The following is a 17,478-nucleotide window of genomic DNA, read 5'->3' on the forward strand; positions in this document are numbered from 1 at the left end:
AGTAGAGGGTTAAAGTGTAGCGCCTGGACGACAGCGATCTAGGCGTAACTCTGTATGTTACAGGTTAGAAAATTGAGGTCCCGATTGGCGAAGAAAACCGCCAAGGAAACCAAGCCCAGCGGTGGCCTCCACCTCTGAACTCCTTCCTTCCAGCTGAGTGAGGAGTCAGGACAGAACAGTGCCACTCATGTCACCGCACATTCGCTGACTGCCCCTGTCAGGCTGCTCACCAGGGAGCCCTCTCTTTCTGCCCCACCAGGCCCGTGTCCAGCGAGCTGTGCTCCAGAGACTTCTCTCCAACAGGAGACTCCCAGAGAGGACAGAAGTGCGTTTATTAGCCTGATGTCCAGGCTAAACTCAGTTCTAAAAGCAGCAGCATCTGCACACACATATCAGACTCGTGGGCCACCAGTTTGACATGCCTGAATTCTACAGCAACATCTTGAGCCTTCGGTGTTAAACCCTTCGCCTGATTAAAATCCTGGCTTAAAACAAAAATGTCTGAAGATGGAATTTTCCATTGATCTAGGTATCCATGAGAAACCCAGGTTTTAAAACCCCTCCAGTCTTATGTGACAAGTGCCATTTCTCTTCCTCCATATGAGAGGTACATACCATGAGCAGAACTTTGATTCTGCTCTTAGAACAATACAGTGAAGAATGCTAATACAGGTAAAAACCTGGGATCAAAATTTTTACTTTTCAAAAACCATTCCAGCCTACGCCACAGCTTCTTAATCAAGTCTCCACATCCAAGAGCCACTCAATAGTTGAAAAGAAGTTTTATCTAATTATCTCCTTTGCCTACTTTGAGTTGACCAACCATGTGCCTCTCTCTGGTTTTATCAAAGGGGCTGCCAGGACATAAGACACCCCGTTTTAAGGAAGCTTTAGTTAGCAGACTTAAAATTGATCACGCATTTTAGTTTCAGTAACTTGCAATTTCTACCCCCTTTGATAATCCACTTTAAAGAACAAACTGTCTTTAATGACAAGGCTTAAAAGAGACGACCTTTCTGAACAGAATATGAAAGCTGAGAAGAGACAGTTCTTGAAAGGAAACCACGAGTTAAATGACCTTGTGTTCTGAAACTTTTCTCCCCCCAGTTTTGATGTTTTACCTTTCCTGTCTACTCGGAGAAAGACCTTCGAGGATGGTGATGCACTTACAAGAGGGCTGTTAATTGTTCATTCCAACTCAGCTCTCCCCCTGCACTTTCTCTGCAGGTTCCCTTAATGAGGCTGCCCACCACGATAAGCATATGCCTTTTCTGAAAAAAAAAATCACTATTAATATGTGACTTTACAGGATCATGTGTGAATCTGAGCTGATGCCTTTGCGTCACAAGTCAACTCTTCTGTACAAACTCCGAAGCAAGCCCGTCCATCCTCTGCCCCTCTCTCTCAGTCCTCCTTTCCCGCATGGTGCCCTGGAGGGCTGCCCACCGAGGAGCTGATGGTTGAGTGGGGAGGTCAGAGCCCTGCAGGGGCTCCCAGGTTGGTGACGCAGGAATGGCGGACTCCAATAGAACAGTGTCACATAAGTGACTGACAGCTAATGTCATGGTAACCCTTCCCACACCCCACCCCGCAGCTGGACAGGAACACACACCGAGACCACTGTGACCCCACAGCTCTCCTTCTGCTCAGCTTGCTGCCAAGGCTGTACCAACCACTACCTGTTGACAATCACGTGCTGAGACGAAAAAGCACAGGTGGACGATCCAGGTGCAGCAGCCAATAGGAACTTGAAATGGAACTAAATTAGGTCCTTGTGATGAACTGATTTCCCAGCAGATAAAAGAAAGGATGAAATCTTGGATGACTGTACAAAAAGGCACAATGTTTATAATTTAATTCCTAAGCACTTGCTTTTTTTTTTTTTTTTTCAGTAGCCATTTATGTATTCAGTGCTCAATTCTGTAAGGAATTTTAAACACACCAAGTGTAATTTTCCTTTCTCTTCCATTGTCAGAGGGCCTTCACAGAAACATGAGTGTCAGCCCCGTACTCCTATCACATGCAGTCACACTGACCTAAAGTTTCAGCCGTCTACTCCCAGATGTATAAGACACGCTTTGGCGAGGAAACAGGATCTGGGGAATGTCAAAGGTTCACCAGTGTTTGTAATTTCATAACCCTTGAAATAAGGAAAGGAAAGAATAGCAGGCAACCTTCCAAAACACCTACTGATATTTACTCATGGAAAACAAATATTCTGGAGTGGGAGTTCCAAGTCCAGCACACAATGCAATTCACAAAGGTTTTCACGTCACGCCGCTAACGACCGTGCTAGTGAAATCTGATGAGCTTCCACCCGCTTTTCACGATCTGGAGAGAAGCACTTAAATTAATCACGTGCCCCTAATCTTTCCCTCCGAGTACTAAATCCTAGTCTGAGGTCATGATCCTCATCGGACGGGTGGTTTTAACAGCATCTGCTACAATCTTGCTGTCCCCTGAACAGGCTTCAAGCTGGACTATGATTTATTATACATGCAAGAAAAACTTCATCTTTTGCAGGGTGGAAACACGTTTCTGGAGGAGGAGTCAGGGTGAACATGACCAGGCAGAGAGCTGACGGGCACCCATGACTTTTTGCCAGAATGCCAGGCCTCCCACTGATGGCCGTGAGGCAGCGTTTAGGCCCATGCGGCCCGGGCTTTGGAAGTGGCTTCCTTATCGTCTCCGTGTCTCAGTTACAGTGCAAAAGAGGGTAATTAATCCTTGGGCAGCAAACAATAGACCTGGGCGTGGGAAAGAGAAAGCATTTTGAAGAAGTGTAAATAAAAGTCTGGCCCGGTCCTTTACAGCAGCTCCAACGTGACAGCCCCACCCACGGTCCAGACGGTTAGTGTCTCAAAGGGCCCTGCGCACACCCCAATGCAGTCAAAAGCATAGCGAGCGCCCGTCCACTGCAGTTCACAGTTTGCTCTGCAAATCAGGGCTAACCAATCACATTGAACAGCTCACTGGCCTCGGGCAGTGACTGAAGCATCCATGCCTGGGAGCACGACCATGTGACCTCACCATGAAAATGGGGTCCATCGGACCCATCGTAGGTCATGGTGCCATCGCTTGCCAGTGTGTTGGGTGTCCTTCCCCACATGCTACCGCTAATATCATAATGAAAACCACCACCATAACAGACAGATCAAGGAAGTTACAATAAAACCATAGTTGCTCCTAAAATTCTTACTCTTCTGCCCCGGGTCAGCTTAGAGATCAACATGACAGATACTTGGACAGATGACCAGGGGTTTTTAACCTGAATAAACACACTGCTTATGGATCTGATCCTTGCCTCAACATAAAGTATTTCCCTCAGAGTATAATTTGAGATTCGCAGTACTTTCTAGGGAAAAATACCATGTAGATGTCATTGGTTTTAGCAAATGAGATGCAACAAAATGTAGAAATAAAATTGACAAGTACAGACAATGCTTTAATAAAATATGAATACGAACATGAAAACAATGTAAACATGTTAAATTTTTTGATATGATACTATAAAACGTGATTTTGATCATACGTAGCAGGTAAAATTCTAGGCGATAGCATTAACCAGACAAATTATAGGAAATCATTTCTTTTCCCAATATAAGCAATTCTCAGAACACACTCAAACACACACAGTATGGAAATAAAAGATAAAGGAGTTTTTAAAAAAATAACTTAGACAGACACAAATTAAACCACCCTAGTATTATATGAGTGATGCATGTTTTTATGATCTTAATTCACTGAAGAATTAAAAAATGCCAGTGATCTCACAGTTTACTATCCAAATCTTCAAACCTGCTAGCGGTCTGCAGAACGGCCCGGACACTGAAGCCATCTGTGCTCTGTTACTCGGGTGAATCCTCACAGTTACCTGAAAATCCGAAATCTCAGTTAGGACTTTCTCTGACCTACTAGGCATGTCAGTTATAGAATATGTTTTCATTCAAGAGGAGCTGGACGGGCCCTGGATAGGCTCTGGCTGGCATGGCTCAGTGGTTGAGCATTGGCCTGTGAACCAGGGCACATGCCTGGGGGCAGGCAGGAGGCAGCCAATGAGTGATTTTTCTCGCATCACTGATGTTTCTATCTCTCTCCCTCTCCCTTCCTCTGAAATCAATAAAAATATATTTAAAATACAAAAACAAAAGGTGGTAGTGTGATTCTCAGTCAGGGCACATACCCAGGTTGATCCCTGGTTGGGGCATATGTGGGAGACAACCAAACGATCTCTCTCTCTCTCTTTCTCTCTCTAACCTCCCCCCTTCTTCTCTCGCCACAATCAATAAAAACATATTTTTTTTAAAAAGAAAAGCTGGACCAAAGGAAGCTAAAAATAATATCTGATATCCAAGTGTCATCATCTGTGCCATGAGGGGTCAACTCCTCTCTACACCAAGCAACAGCATCTTTTGCAGAGCTCATGACGCACAGGGTCCTACTTTAACCTAGTGCTGTATAAGGGCTCAGTCTTTCCCTGCACAGAGAGGAGGGCAGTTTGACTACATCAGCAGGTAATCGTGTCTGTGTCGCGATGTCTCTGGGGACTTCTGATAGAGGGTCCTGTGCTTTCCTGAGAAGAAGTAAGTACACCTGGGGCTCTGAGTCACTGGGAGCATGGTGACATTGCTGAATCATTGATCCCCCATCCCCCCCCCCCCCCACGTACACTCTCCCGCACAGTCAGGGGCCCCTCCTCTTTTATCTGTTCTGGTCTGAGAACACCTGTAAGAGCTCCAAACGCCCACGGGACACAGGACTTGGGAGATGTGGCCTACCACACTGAGCACTGCGTCATCTCACTATCTTAAAAGGATCGCACTGCCTCCTTAATCCGCAAGCGGGCTTCAAGACAACTTCTTGTCCTGACGACCCAAGTGAGGCCCGGGCTTGCAGGCGCCTGCAGATCCTCTCATCTCCTTCTGATCGTCCTGAGTAAGCACTGTGATTACAAGAGGTGGTGACTTCTCAAAGACAGGCTATTTACTAAAAATAAGCCTTTGTTTTTCAAAATTGATATGTTTAAGAATGTCACTAAAGACCTGAACGTCAAGCCAGGAGACTCACAGGTGCAAACCAATCAGCAGGCATTCTGATCAGGCCATACCTTCTGCCTTGGTAGGTGGTCAGCTCTTCCTGAAGGATGGACGCTCTCTTCTGCAGAAAGTTAACCTGGAGGAGAAGACTTGTATGAGAGGAGGTGATGTGGCTTAAACAGCAATAATGCGCACACATGGTGGTCCCCAGGTGAACCTCAGAGAATTTGCTGGATGTTATGTTGTGTTTCTACATCGGATCACATCGTGTCCCCACTGAAAGCCCACCAGAGGCACCAGAATCAAGTTCAAATGCAGAGCCACTGTGATCTGGCCCCGGGCCTCTCTTTGTGGCTCCATCTCCCCTCAGGCCTTCCCGTCATTCCTCCCTTATGTACCTGTTGGCACAGGCTGTTCCTTTTTTCCGAATAGTTGGCTAACTATATCCAATCCATCCTCCACTATGTGGTCCGAACGTCACTGAACTCTGACTCCTCGCAACTGCTCCCGCCCAGCTGGGCACCCTCAGGGCCCCTGCTCGGCATTCCTGTGCTCTACCCATCAGCACTTCTCTCGCAGGGCCTTGTGGTTGTTTTGGTATCTCTCCCTGAGACCTGGAGCTCTCAGAGTGAGGGTGCCATTTCCTGTCTCTGGTCCCCGTTCCTTCCACAGGGCCGGGTGTGGAGCTGGCATTCACCAGCTGGTGAACGAGTGAGTGAGTGAGTGGGGAGAAAATTACGGCCTTCTGGAAACCTCAGCCCATCTTGGGTATTCCCTGAGGTTGAAGACAACATTTTGTAGTGGAAAGAGCCTGGGTTTTGTCTGGAGTTATGCCAACTTGGGTTCAATTTCTGCTTTGACCTTTATGGCTCTAGGAAAGTTATTTAAAGTCTAGATGCCTCATTTGCAAAATGGGGTTAATGACAGACACCTCCCAAGGTCAGGAGGACGAGGTGGAGTGACTATCAGAACTGCCTCCCTAGTGCAGAGCTCACAGCTGGGGGAGGAGGGGGCCGGAGGGAACTAGGTGGCTCAGCATATTCTCTGAAGTCAGACCTTGGCAATGTGGTTTGATTACTTTGAAGCATAAATTTCTATTATAAATTCAAGAGCACCTTATAGGACCAAGAGAAACTGTTTGGGGATAATGTGTACTGTGGCTTGATGGAATCAAGAGCCAGTGGTATTTGATCATTTTGGAATTGTTTACTCTCGCCTCTTTGGTCTGAACTGAAACCATGGCAACGCTTCATTCGGAGACATAGTTTAAGCAGGAGAGTACAGCTGGCAGAACAGAGAATGTGCTCGCGGGAGGAAAGCACAGTCTCTCTAAATGGGTCCATAGCCAAGTGCTCCCTGGGTTCGCTGAGTTGCATTATCACCGGCATCTTAATTTTATCCAATTGCTCACATGACCCACAGGACAATGATAATGTTGACAGATGCGAGGATTACACAGTTCAGCTTCCCCCACGGTGCTTTGCAATCGGAATTCCAACAATTTTCAAAACACACAGGCACCTGTGCTTCCCACTAAATGTGCTCGCTCTGCGGGCATGCCTCCCACACAGCTGCCAATGCTGAGGCCCAGGCGGCTCCCCGTCTCCCTCTCCTTCCCCTCCCTCTCCCCCCCCTCGCTCTCTCTGTCAACATCCAATGCAGTGGCTCCCATTATAGTGAAATGATATGAATGACAACAGAAGCCCTGCAGGTGGGTAGTAGGTTTCTTCCTTCCATCCTTTCCTTTTTCTAAAAAAAAACCCTCATTTGAAGTGCCAGGTCTTACCTAGCTGACCCTATGGAAGCTCTTGGACAAAGTTAATGGGTAAAACCACAGCCCAGCGAGCTTTCCACCTACACAAAGAGGACACAGCCTTCCTACCAGCACTCTCCTGTAGGGGCGAGCACAGCTTGCACAGCAGCATAGATAGAATGGACAATTTCGTTTTCAGAGAAGAGGCTTTTTACTGAGGGAAACAGAAAAGCAAGGGCTAACATTTGCTCCACGCTTTGTCATGCACATTATAAACAGCTATGTGAGTGCCATCAATCTACATCAATCTATATCTGTTTCTGTTGAAAATCATCCACGGCACAGAGAACGAAGACATCATTCCCTCATGGAGCTTCCCCCACAAAAATGTGGTCTTTAAAAAAAAAAGTTACTTAGATAAGTAATTTGCAAACCCATGGTTTGACTTTTCAGCTTCTGAATGGTGTCTTTGGAAGTATAAAGTTATACATATTGACGAAGTGCAGTTCATCTATTTATTTCTCCTGCTGCTGTACTTTTGGTCTCATTGCCGAAAAAATACTTCATTCAAGGTATAAAGATTTTCCTCTTTATCTGAGATTTTTTTCTTAGAGTTTCCTTCTAAGAGTTTTACAGTTTGGGCTCTCAGTTTTACATGTTTAGATCTCGAATCCATTTTGAGCTAACTTGTGTATAATCTGTAACGACCTCAGCTTCATTCTTTTGCATGTGGATTATCCAATTGTAACAGCAATATTCTTTCTATCTTTTCCTCATAGAATAGTCTTGGGACCCTTGCTGAAAATCAATTGACCACAAATGTCGGCATCATTTTTTCTAGATTCTCAATTCTACTCCTGTGCTCTCTTCTTTAACCAATGTCACATTATCTTGATTATTATAGCTTTGTACTAAGTTTTGAAATTGGGAATGTGAATCCTCCAAATTTATTCTTATTTTCCAAAATGGTTTTTGGCTATTTTGGGTCCTGGCTAGTGTTTTAATCTCAATCATATAAGGATTCTTAGAAATATAGAGGGGACATAGTTGTTGTATGAAAAAATGTATGTTTTAAATTTCTAAGTGTGTTAGAAATGGGAATATGTGAACTCTTTCTCAGGTTAGAGTTTTAAAAAGTTCAGTAGACAAGCAATATATAAAACATAGAGAAATATACACTGAGTGGCCAGATTATTATGATCTCTGAACTCATACTAATCTGGCCACTCAGTGTATATCCTATATAATAAAAGGCTAATATGCAAATTGTCCCCTCAACCAGGAGTTCAACCAGCAGGCAGGCTGGCCAACTGCCCATGTCCCCTCCCCCTGGCCAGGCTGGCTGGACCCCACCCATGCATGAATTCATGCACCAGCCTCTAATATATAAATACATATACACACACTGAGTGGCCAGTACACATGTACACATGTGTACACACCCAGGAGTCAGCAATGTGCTAAGCGATGGCACTCTGGGCCTGGCACCAAGAATAAAGGGGCGAGGCTGAGAGGAATGTAGACGAAATGAATAAAAGTGACCATCAGTTTTCAATTTCAAGGGCACTTTTAAGAAAATCTTATTGAGACAATGAGTTCTGAACCTAGTAAGAAAAACATTAAAAACCACAATTCCTGCTGGGGGCAGGTCATGCCGTGACAGCACCTATCACTTCGGGATGGACGTGATGTGCAAGTGTCTTTTCAGGATGCACGTCCCCTGCGCCCACGGGAATTCGGGATTCTGGTAATTACCTGTGACTTCAGGGAGGAAATGGTGTCTTCAAGTTCTTGTCTTAGAGAAGCTGGCATCAACCCTTTGAATTTTGTTTCGTATTCTTGTCGTATGTAAGTTATCTAAAGTGAAAAAAATAAGACAGCTTACTTATTTATACACAGAAACAACTGTTTTGGCTCTAACAAATTCCAGAACAATACCTGCTCAACACAAAGGTAAGTCTGTTACACGTGGTCAAAAACCAGGTAATGAAATAAGAGGAAGTACAGTTACAAACTGAAAAGTTACCCAGCCTGTCCTTGTGAGTCTGGGAGGGGTAGTACCTGGACCAGCAGTTTGTTTCTTTAAAACGCTTGGTTCCACAGAGTTCAGCGTTGGAGGAGTGTAATACCAGCACTCTCTTCTCCATCACGATGCACACACTGGGCTAACCCCATACCTTTTCTTGACCAGCAGGTGGACCATGGTCACAACACACTGTGATTGGAGGACAATTCATAGCCCGTCATTTTATTATTTATTTATGTAGACATGTCCCCAACAGGGCTATGCAATCCATATGGTTATGAAGCTATGAATGAAGGATAATCTATATTACTGTCACCAAGTCTCCTCACAGCGTGGAGACCAGAGTGCTCTCATCACTGTGAGTGGCTCCAGTTCATGGGTTTCCCTCTCCCTCCAGACACAGTCAGCTTTGTGCTCAACAACTGATGGCCACAGGCTGGTAGAGGAAAGGTTGGGGGCTCATCCCACTCATCTCACTCAGAGCTAAAGATAGAGACAAGTGAGACAGGTGGAAGAGACATGCCTGGAGCAGGATGAAGAGGTCCATGAGTCTGAGCATGAATGTGAGTGTGTATGTCTCAATGTGTTTAGCTAGCTAGCTAGCTATCATTCTTTCTTTCTCTTCCTCCTAATCTGAGGTGCGATAGAATTTAAAAATCTATTGCATGGTGCTGTGTATGACTTAGCTGAAGCTGATTTGCAGTATATCTCGTAAATGATAATTCAGTGGACCTATCTAGAAATAAAGGAATTACTATGAAAATATGCATAACTAATTCTAGTTAGACAAGTCTATGGATTTACTGAGGATGATTTAAAATTACTCGTCTTTAATGCCCAGCTTTTCTTTTACTAAATCGAATTAAGAAATGTGTTCTAATAATTTCATTACCTACTAAAAGCCCAGGTTGAACATGCTAGAATATAATTTTTCACTTTTTGGCAAAGTGTTTTTGTTTGTTTGTTTTTTAGATATGTTATAATCTTGTGATTTTTACATAAAAGAAAAACAAATAATGAAATACGATATTTCCCATTGATGCAATATTTGATTTTTCTCACATTTTCTTCTTGGACTTAAGTTTGATAGGTACATCTGTCAGCTGACTCAAATGAAAGGCAAAAGCACAAGAAAACACATGTTTATAAATCAGATCTTTTTTTAAAAATATATTTTATTGATTTTGTACAGAGAGGAAGGAAGAGAGATAGAGTGTTAGAAACATCGATGAGAGTCATTGATCAGCTGCCTCCTGGACACTCCCCACTGGGGATGTGCCCGCAACCAAGGTATATGCCCTTGACCAGAATCAAACCCAGGACCTTTCAGTCCCCAAGCCGACGCTCTATCCATTGAGCCAAACCGGTTTTGGCTAAAAATCAGATCTTTAAGGACAACCTTTATTAAGGGTTCACAGACTACTAATATATTTTTCTATCACTCAACATTGGCTCTGAAATTTTGAATTACTACTCCTTTAAAAAGGATATGTGTCTGCTTGTAACCTTGTTAGTTAAGAAAGTCTGCCCACTTGCCTATACATTTGAAAGACTGCTTGGCTGGGTATAAAAATTCTTCAATCTCACTTTCTCTCTATACTTAGAGACATTTATTTTCAATGTCTTCTGGTATTACGGATAGCTATGGTAAAGTCTGAAACCAGGTTAAAAAATTTTTTCATATTGAATATGACTTACTTTCTCTGCTTGGATGCCCATGTGATTTTCTTTCTTTTTTCTTTAAATATTTTTATTGATTTTTTGAGAGACAGGATGGGAGGGAGAGAGAGAGAAACATCAAAGAAAGAGCAAAGCACCAATCGTCTGCCTCTTGCATCTGCATAACCCCCACTGGGGATAGAGCCTGCAGCCCAGGCATGTGCCCTGACTAAGATTCGAACAGCAATCTTTCCACGCATGGGACACAATGCAACAAGCTGAGCCACAGCAGCCAGAGCCCATGTGATTTTCTTTTTCCTTGATTCAATAGCTTCACTGGGGTATGTTTTGGTATTAATTATTCTGTATCAATTTTCCTAAGACATTGTATGTGCCCTATCTTTAAATTCAATTCTCTGAAGAAAAGTTTCTTCTGTTAGAAGAATTATTTGTATTATAATTATTGTTCTGTGTTCATATTACATATGAATCTTTTTCTATTTGTTTTTATCCAAGAATATAAATTTTGCATGTATAGGCTCTTCTTTGGTAATCTTCCATATTATAATTTTATCTATTGTTTTACTTCCCTATAATTTTGTATCTCTTTTATATTTTCCTTTCATTTTGTGAGATTTCCTTTAGTCAGATCACTGTATTTCCTTGAATGTTTTCAGTTATAATTTTTCTATTTTTGTTTCTTCTAATATGGTTTCAATCTCAGTAATCTTTTGATTTTTGTCTACTATTTTCCCTAAGATCTGAGAGATCACTTTTCATCTCTGTCTGTTGACTTATATCATCTTTAAACACACATCTCTTTTTCTTCTCTGTCTTCCCCCAGCTTTTTCCTTGACAGAGAGACATGTGAATGTGTTTTGTAAATGCTCTGACATGGGGAAGAACTGTTTGCTATATAGAACTATACTTTGTCTAAACCTTCCCTCTATTTCTTGGGTAACGTCCCATTTGATCTGTGTTTTTTTATTAGTTTTTTTCTTACATTCCTTCTTTCTCTCTCACTCTAGTGAGGATCTTATGCTAGTTCTTTTTTCTTTAAAAAAATTAAACCTCATTTTTATTTATTTATTTATTTTATTTATTTTTTTAAATATATATATTTTATTGATTTTTTTACAGAGAGGCAGAGAGAGGGATAGAGAGTTAGAAACATCAATGAGAGAGAATCATTGATCAGTTGCCTCTTGCACACCCCTTACTGGGGATGTGCCCACAACCAAGGTACATGCCCTTGACCGGAATCGAACCTGGGACCTTTCAGACCACAGGCCGACGCTCTATCCACTGAGCCAAACCGGTTTTGGCTAAACCTCATTTTTAAATGGAGCCAACAATATTGAGGCAGAGAGAGTAAGCTCTGGGGGCCCCTCTTCCCTCGGTTTTGAGTGCTCTGGAGGTCAAGCCCAGCACTTAAGCCCTTTGGTTGATACTTATAGTTTTCTTGACTCTTGCCCCCACTTCACTTTTCACATTCGACTTTAACCAATCCCAGAGTAATACCTATTCATCACAAAGATAAACGTGGTCAAAAACCAGGTAATGAAATAAGAGGAAGTACAGTTACAAACTCAAAAGATACCCAGCCTGTCCTTGTGAGTCTGGGAGGGGCAGTACCTGTACCAGCAGTTTGTTCCTTTAAATCCCTTGGTGCCACATCTTCTATTGGAGGCCAGGCCATAGACAGCAGGAAATTGTTTGAGCAAGGTTGCTCTTTGATCACCACTATCCCTTCCATCACTCTTTAAATTCAGTGTGCTATATGCCCCAACTTTTACTGAGGATCTGGGCATTTCTACTTCCTGTCTACTCCTTTCTTTTTAGTTTTTATGATTTCAGTGAATCTAAGTGAACTTAAAATGAGCTCTTGGAAAATCTAAAATTACCTCACCTACAAGTGAGACTATCAATCAGAAAAATATTACTACTCTGAATCCTTAAACCCAAATCCTGAATTTAAAAATCATAAGCATTTTAGAATCCTGTTATTTTAGTAAAGACATAGAAAACTATAACCAATCTGGTTCACTCTGTTTATAAGATGTTACCACCAGCAACCATTTATTGAGTATTTTCTATGTGCCAGATCCAAGTCTGAGTGTTTTAATAAGTGTGATCCTTCTGAAAGCCAGGGAGGGAGCCCAGAGCCATAAGCCATGATTTGCATTCAAATAGTCTGACTCTCAAGCACATGTCTAAATGCTGAAACGTTTCTTCCACCCCAGAAGGAAAGTGAATTCACAGATACAACCAGGTAGAGCCATTTTGCCCACAAAACACTGGTGTTCTTCTAAAGCTGACAGGCGATGGGGAAAGGCAGTGGGATAGACTACTACTTCCTTCCAGATATCCATCTAGTGTTTGCTCCGTTTTTAAAAAGGACAATATAACAACAACGACAGCAACAATTGGTTCCAATATGGCTTGGTTCCCCCATACACTCTCATTAGCTTAACATTTTAATTTATTAATTATTTATGTAGAAGACTAATTTTAAAAATCTATACAGTGCAAGGCACATACCAAACTAAAATAAAAGTTCCACAAATCCCCAATATAAGCACACATTTGAATTTCAGGCAGTGAAGACTATATCTAAGTGTGTCATATGGCAATATAAGAGAAAGAAAAGAATTAGCTTATATCCCTTTATATCACTTTTGACCTCTGCTATCATTTTTCTATCCTACCTCTCACTCTCTTTTCTTCCTGCTTGCCCACATGATCTAAGCAAAGAGTTTGATGGACATACACTTCCTTTCACTAAGGGAGATCAAACGTTTTACATGTAAATCTATTTTATTATTCGATGTATTAACTTTCATAAGTAGATAGTGTGTGACTAAACTATTAAATGCAGAAAAATTCAAAGTCTGTTCTCACTCGAGGACTTCTGGAAGGAATTCCTAACACTGCTGTGGCTCCTTTCCACTCCCACTGCCCTCAGAAAGCACCGTGTACAATCATCTGCCCTTCCACCTCCTCAGCCACATCACACCAGAGAGACATAAGCTTCCCTCTCCCCACAGGTTACTTCTCTCTCCACTTTCCTTCACCTTCTTACCTTTAGAAAGAAGAAGGAGAACACAGGGCACCATGATAGACAATGACATTCCGATGATGTAGTAAGACCCCTGCGAGCTGAGTGGACGTGGTGTGGGTGTAACATGGTACCCATGTGACCAAAGATAGATGTTTTTGCACCAGGGCCACAGACTGCCCATCTTTTCCTCCAAGGCAGTGCGGTGACCATATTTTCCTTAAGTTTAAAAATGGGGGATGGAGACTAAGAACACCCATGCCTGGAGTTTAGCATTATATTTCATAAAAGTTATATCATGGATAATCAGACAAATACCCACTTGCATAAATGAGAGACTACAAAGTGTATAGAATATGTAGTTGACTCAAGTGAAGAGGGTCTTTGGAGATAAAGTGACGTTGAAAAAGTAAACCTTGGAAACCTATAATTTCATTGAAAATGTGTAGGGAGAACTAAAACATAGTTAGTGGTGTTCTTATTTGAAAAATACTGTATCAATGAATCAGGCCAACACGTCACCTCCTGCTTTGTAAAACAGCAAGTGAGTGGAGGTGGCAGCTTTGCATAAACGACCTCTGGACAGAGCCTGAAGCAGGATATTTTATGGCTTCAATGTACACAATCCCAAGTTCATGCTCCACGAGGAGAGAAGAGGGGAACCACGTACTGTGTTGTTGCTGGATTTTTCACTTAAAAAAATGAAACACATAGTTATTTATGACTATTGTAAGGTAAGAGTGAAGCAGTTCAGGAAAGTGCCTGTGCCTGATAATTGCCTTACGAAGTCCAGACAAGCGTTTTGGGGGCCGGCAAGCAGAGGAAAAGGAGCCGAGTAAGGGCCCTACTGACGTCATCTCCTCCATCTCCCCTTTCCTGCATTGCCCCGGGACCCCTATTAAGACTGTGTATAGAGACACAAAGCTTCTATGGATTCAGAATTGATTTTAAATCTATTTGTATTTTATACTTAAAACAACCTCCATGCATTTGGGAAACAGCAGTACCTGGTCTTGAGCCGTATTATATACCCCGGCTACACACGATGGTCGGCATGTGGGGACTTTCGCAGGCCCTTGCCCACAGCTCTGGCCCCCAGGGGGGAACCCCCACTCCATGGAAGAGAAGGAGCCCATCAAAACTCTCTCTCCATCCAGCCCGGATTCCCACCAATTGGAAATGCAGAGGGGGTGAAGGGAGATATCAGATGCCTCCCCTCCTGTGCAGTCGTTTATTCAGAACCCTGGCCTAACACAGGCTGAGCTGAAGGCCACAAAGCAAAGTGAGCTTGACTGGTGGATTGGCTGTAGGGGCAGGAGGTGGGGGAAGGAACAGGTAACTCTGGAACATAGTATGTACCCTGAAGGAGGGTGAGCATGGATGGGCACTGAAGTAGGGGTAGAGAGCATCGAAAAGACATCAGGCTGCTGCAGGGAAGTGCAAGGCGGTGAGAGGGGGGCAGGGTGGGCACAGGGATGGAGTTGTGGGGAGGATCACATACAATACGAACAGAAATGGGCAGGATATTTCTGAGCAGTGGGCCAGTGTGCAACAAAGAGGTTTTGCAGAGGCTTTTTAGGGAAGTGAGCATATAGACCTGATGGGTTTATGTTGAATTCCAATGTGGTTCGCCGAAGAAGAGGGAAAGAAATAGTAGTAAGAGATGGAGCAAAACAAAATGCTTTGGTGCAGCTGGGAAGAAACGCTCTGCCTTCTGAGCAATTTCGTTTTTACTGGGTTAAGGGGCTCTGTGTTGCCACAGCAACTGCCGAGAGAGCCGCTCTGAGGTGGGTGCTCTGTGATGCTAACGCATACAGTGAAAGCGGAAATAGTAACTGCAATTTTCTTAACAGCCTTTTACAGACTCATTTCCCCTCTCCCTCCAGTGTGGGTTTATCTTAAGGCTCTTTATTCCAACTGGTGTCCCCTCAAAACCAAGGCTGCAGCTCAAGGGAGCAGCATCCACTGAGGGAGTGAAGCCTGGGGCTCCGTGGGCCTGGCCTCCCGGGGGAGGGGCACTGGTCACTGAGGGACAGCCCAGCTCAGCAGGGGGAGCAAGCATGGAGGAGCTGTTCCCTGGTTTGGTGAGAAAACCGTGCCCGCTCACGAAGAACCGAGCACTGTACGTGGGTGTAGATGCTCTGGATCTGGACTCGGGTGGTGAAAAGGCTCCGACACCACGGAGCAAGCATGGGTCTGTAAGTCTACCGGTGAGGACACACGGAGAAAAGGTGGGGAGTGGGTAGGACAGTCGCAGGCCAGAAAATCACCAGTCAACTGTGCCAATCTGTGTGTGAATCAAAGACTTTAAACATCCAATCAGAAGATTAAGGTTGTGACGTGAAACAAACATGTGAAAAAACACTTAAACTGTGGACAGTGCTTAGCATATAAGCTTTAGCTCCAATGGAGATGAAGAACTGAAAGCCTCTTGTAGACACAGCTCCTACAGGCAAATGTGCCCGGAGGCACTCATTCAGGCCTCACCGACGTGTGCAGCGGGCAGTTGTGAGTTTTGTCCCCAACGTTCATTCAAGAGTCCTCTAGTCACTGCCATCCACCCTCCCCACTCTGCCCCCCAGGCCCCAGAGCCGAAGCATGGGGGGAGGCCACGCCCATTGCCCACACTCCCCCACGCAGCAGCTGCTTGGGGTGTGGCCTGTGACCCTGGTCGAGGTAACCAGAGTCACAACGATGCTGGGACAGGAAGCTCATCCCTTGGGCTTCACAAGGGGTGTCATTCTGGGCGTGACAGCTGTCTTGCTGCCACAGAGAGCGTGAGGCTGAGCATGGCACCGGTGCAGAGGGAGCACTGGGAACTAGAGAGAAACCTGGGCCCCTAGCACGCTGCACCTGAAGTCAGCCCATCCTTAGATTTGTCAGTTCGAATTGGGTTTTTTGTCCTTACCACCAAAATAGTCCTAATGGAACAACGTGTGTCCCTCAGACCAGTGGTCAGAGAATCTGGGCCTGGCGACCAAATTTGGCCCATCGCCTGTTTTTGTAAATGAAGTCTAACTGGAACTCGGCCACGCTCATTTGTTTATGGATTAGCTGTGGCTGCTTCGGCATGACCGCGCAGAGCTGAGTGGTCCTGACCTAAAGCCCGAAACCTTCGCTGCCTTGCCCTTTCCAGAACGCTGACTGAGCCTGCACAGAGCGAGGCCCAGGCCGGGACTGTGCTTGGCTGACTGCTGCACCCGGCCCCGAGCATGGTGCCTGGGCGGGGCTGCAGCTCAATACACGTGCTGAGCGAATGAACGAGCCCAAACCTCAGAGCACACGCGTGTTGGTGTTAAGCCAGTCTTTGTCTTAAGATGACAGGATCTTCAGTGTCTCGAGTAAACCAATCACAAAGCCTCCCCCTAAATACAAAGAGCAGATTCTGTCATTGCGGTGGCTATTAATAAGCAGGCCAGCTTCAAAGCTGGGAAAATCAGAGGCGAACCCCAGGGCCTGCAGGCTGCTGAGATCAAAAGTGATCTCAGAGATTTCCCCTGGAGGAGGGGGTGTGTTTCATCCCGGCTGCTCCCTCCTCTGTTTCTCCCCTTACTCACTATCTGACTGTATTTACAGGGTTGTCATAGGAAATGAGTCATGCCTTTCCCCCCCCTGAAATTAAATGCCAGCGCCCTTCTCACTAGAATATATACTTTAGGTTACTATTTCTACTGTTTTTCCTCTTAATAAGAACATTCCTAATATTTTTCTTCACTTAGGTTGATATATACTATGGACACTCCCGTTAAGGAAAGGCTGGAGTAAGTCAGTCTAAAGGGCTATGACCAATGCAGCAATTCCGGGGAAGGGATGAGGCAGGCTGAATGGGGTGTCTGGGAGGTCCATGCTGAAGAGCGTGGACACTTGGAAGGCCAAGCTTACCCGTGTCTGAGGCGAGCATCTTGTCCCGCTTACTTTGTAAGGTCCATCTCAGAAAGAGTTTGGG

At 44.3% G+C, this 17,478-nt stretch overlaps 1 protein-coding gene across 4 annotated transcripts in view; it reads right to left on the reverse strand.

Moving 5' to 3' along the window:
* Positions 1-3,424: 3,424 nt before the first annotated feature.
* Positions 3,425-17,478, reverse strand: part of CEP112 (centrosomal protein 112) — a 267,970-nt gene continuing 253,916 nt past the window's right edge. For all 4 annotated transcript variants that reach the window (XM_036451304.2, XM_045586287.1, XM_045586288.1 and 1 more), the window contains 3 exons: positions 8,545-8,646; positions 5,108-5,172; positions 3,425-3,874 (listed from right to left, as the gene is read on the reverse strand). In XM_036451304.2, coding sequence (XP_036307197.1) covers positions 3,871-3,874; positions 5,108-5,172; positions 8,545-8,646 — 171 coding nt within the window. In that variant the 3' untranslated portion in view covers positions 3,425-3,870. The remainder of the gene's footprint in view (positions 3,875-5,107; positions 5,173-8,544; positions 8,647-17,478) is intronic.

This window comes from Pipistrellus kuhlii, unplaced genomic scaffold, assembly GCF_014108245.1.
Source record: "Pipistrellus kuhlii isolate mPipKuh1 unplaced genomic scaffold, mPipKuh1.p scaffold_m20_p_22, whole genome shotgun sequence".
In the NCBI taxonomy this organism is placed as follows: domain Eukaryota; kingdom Metazoa; phylum Chordata; class Mammalia; order Chiroptera; family Vespertilionidae; genus Pipistrellus; species Pipistrellus kuhlii.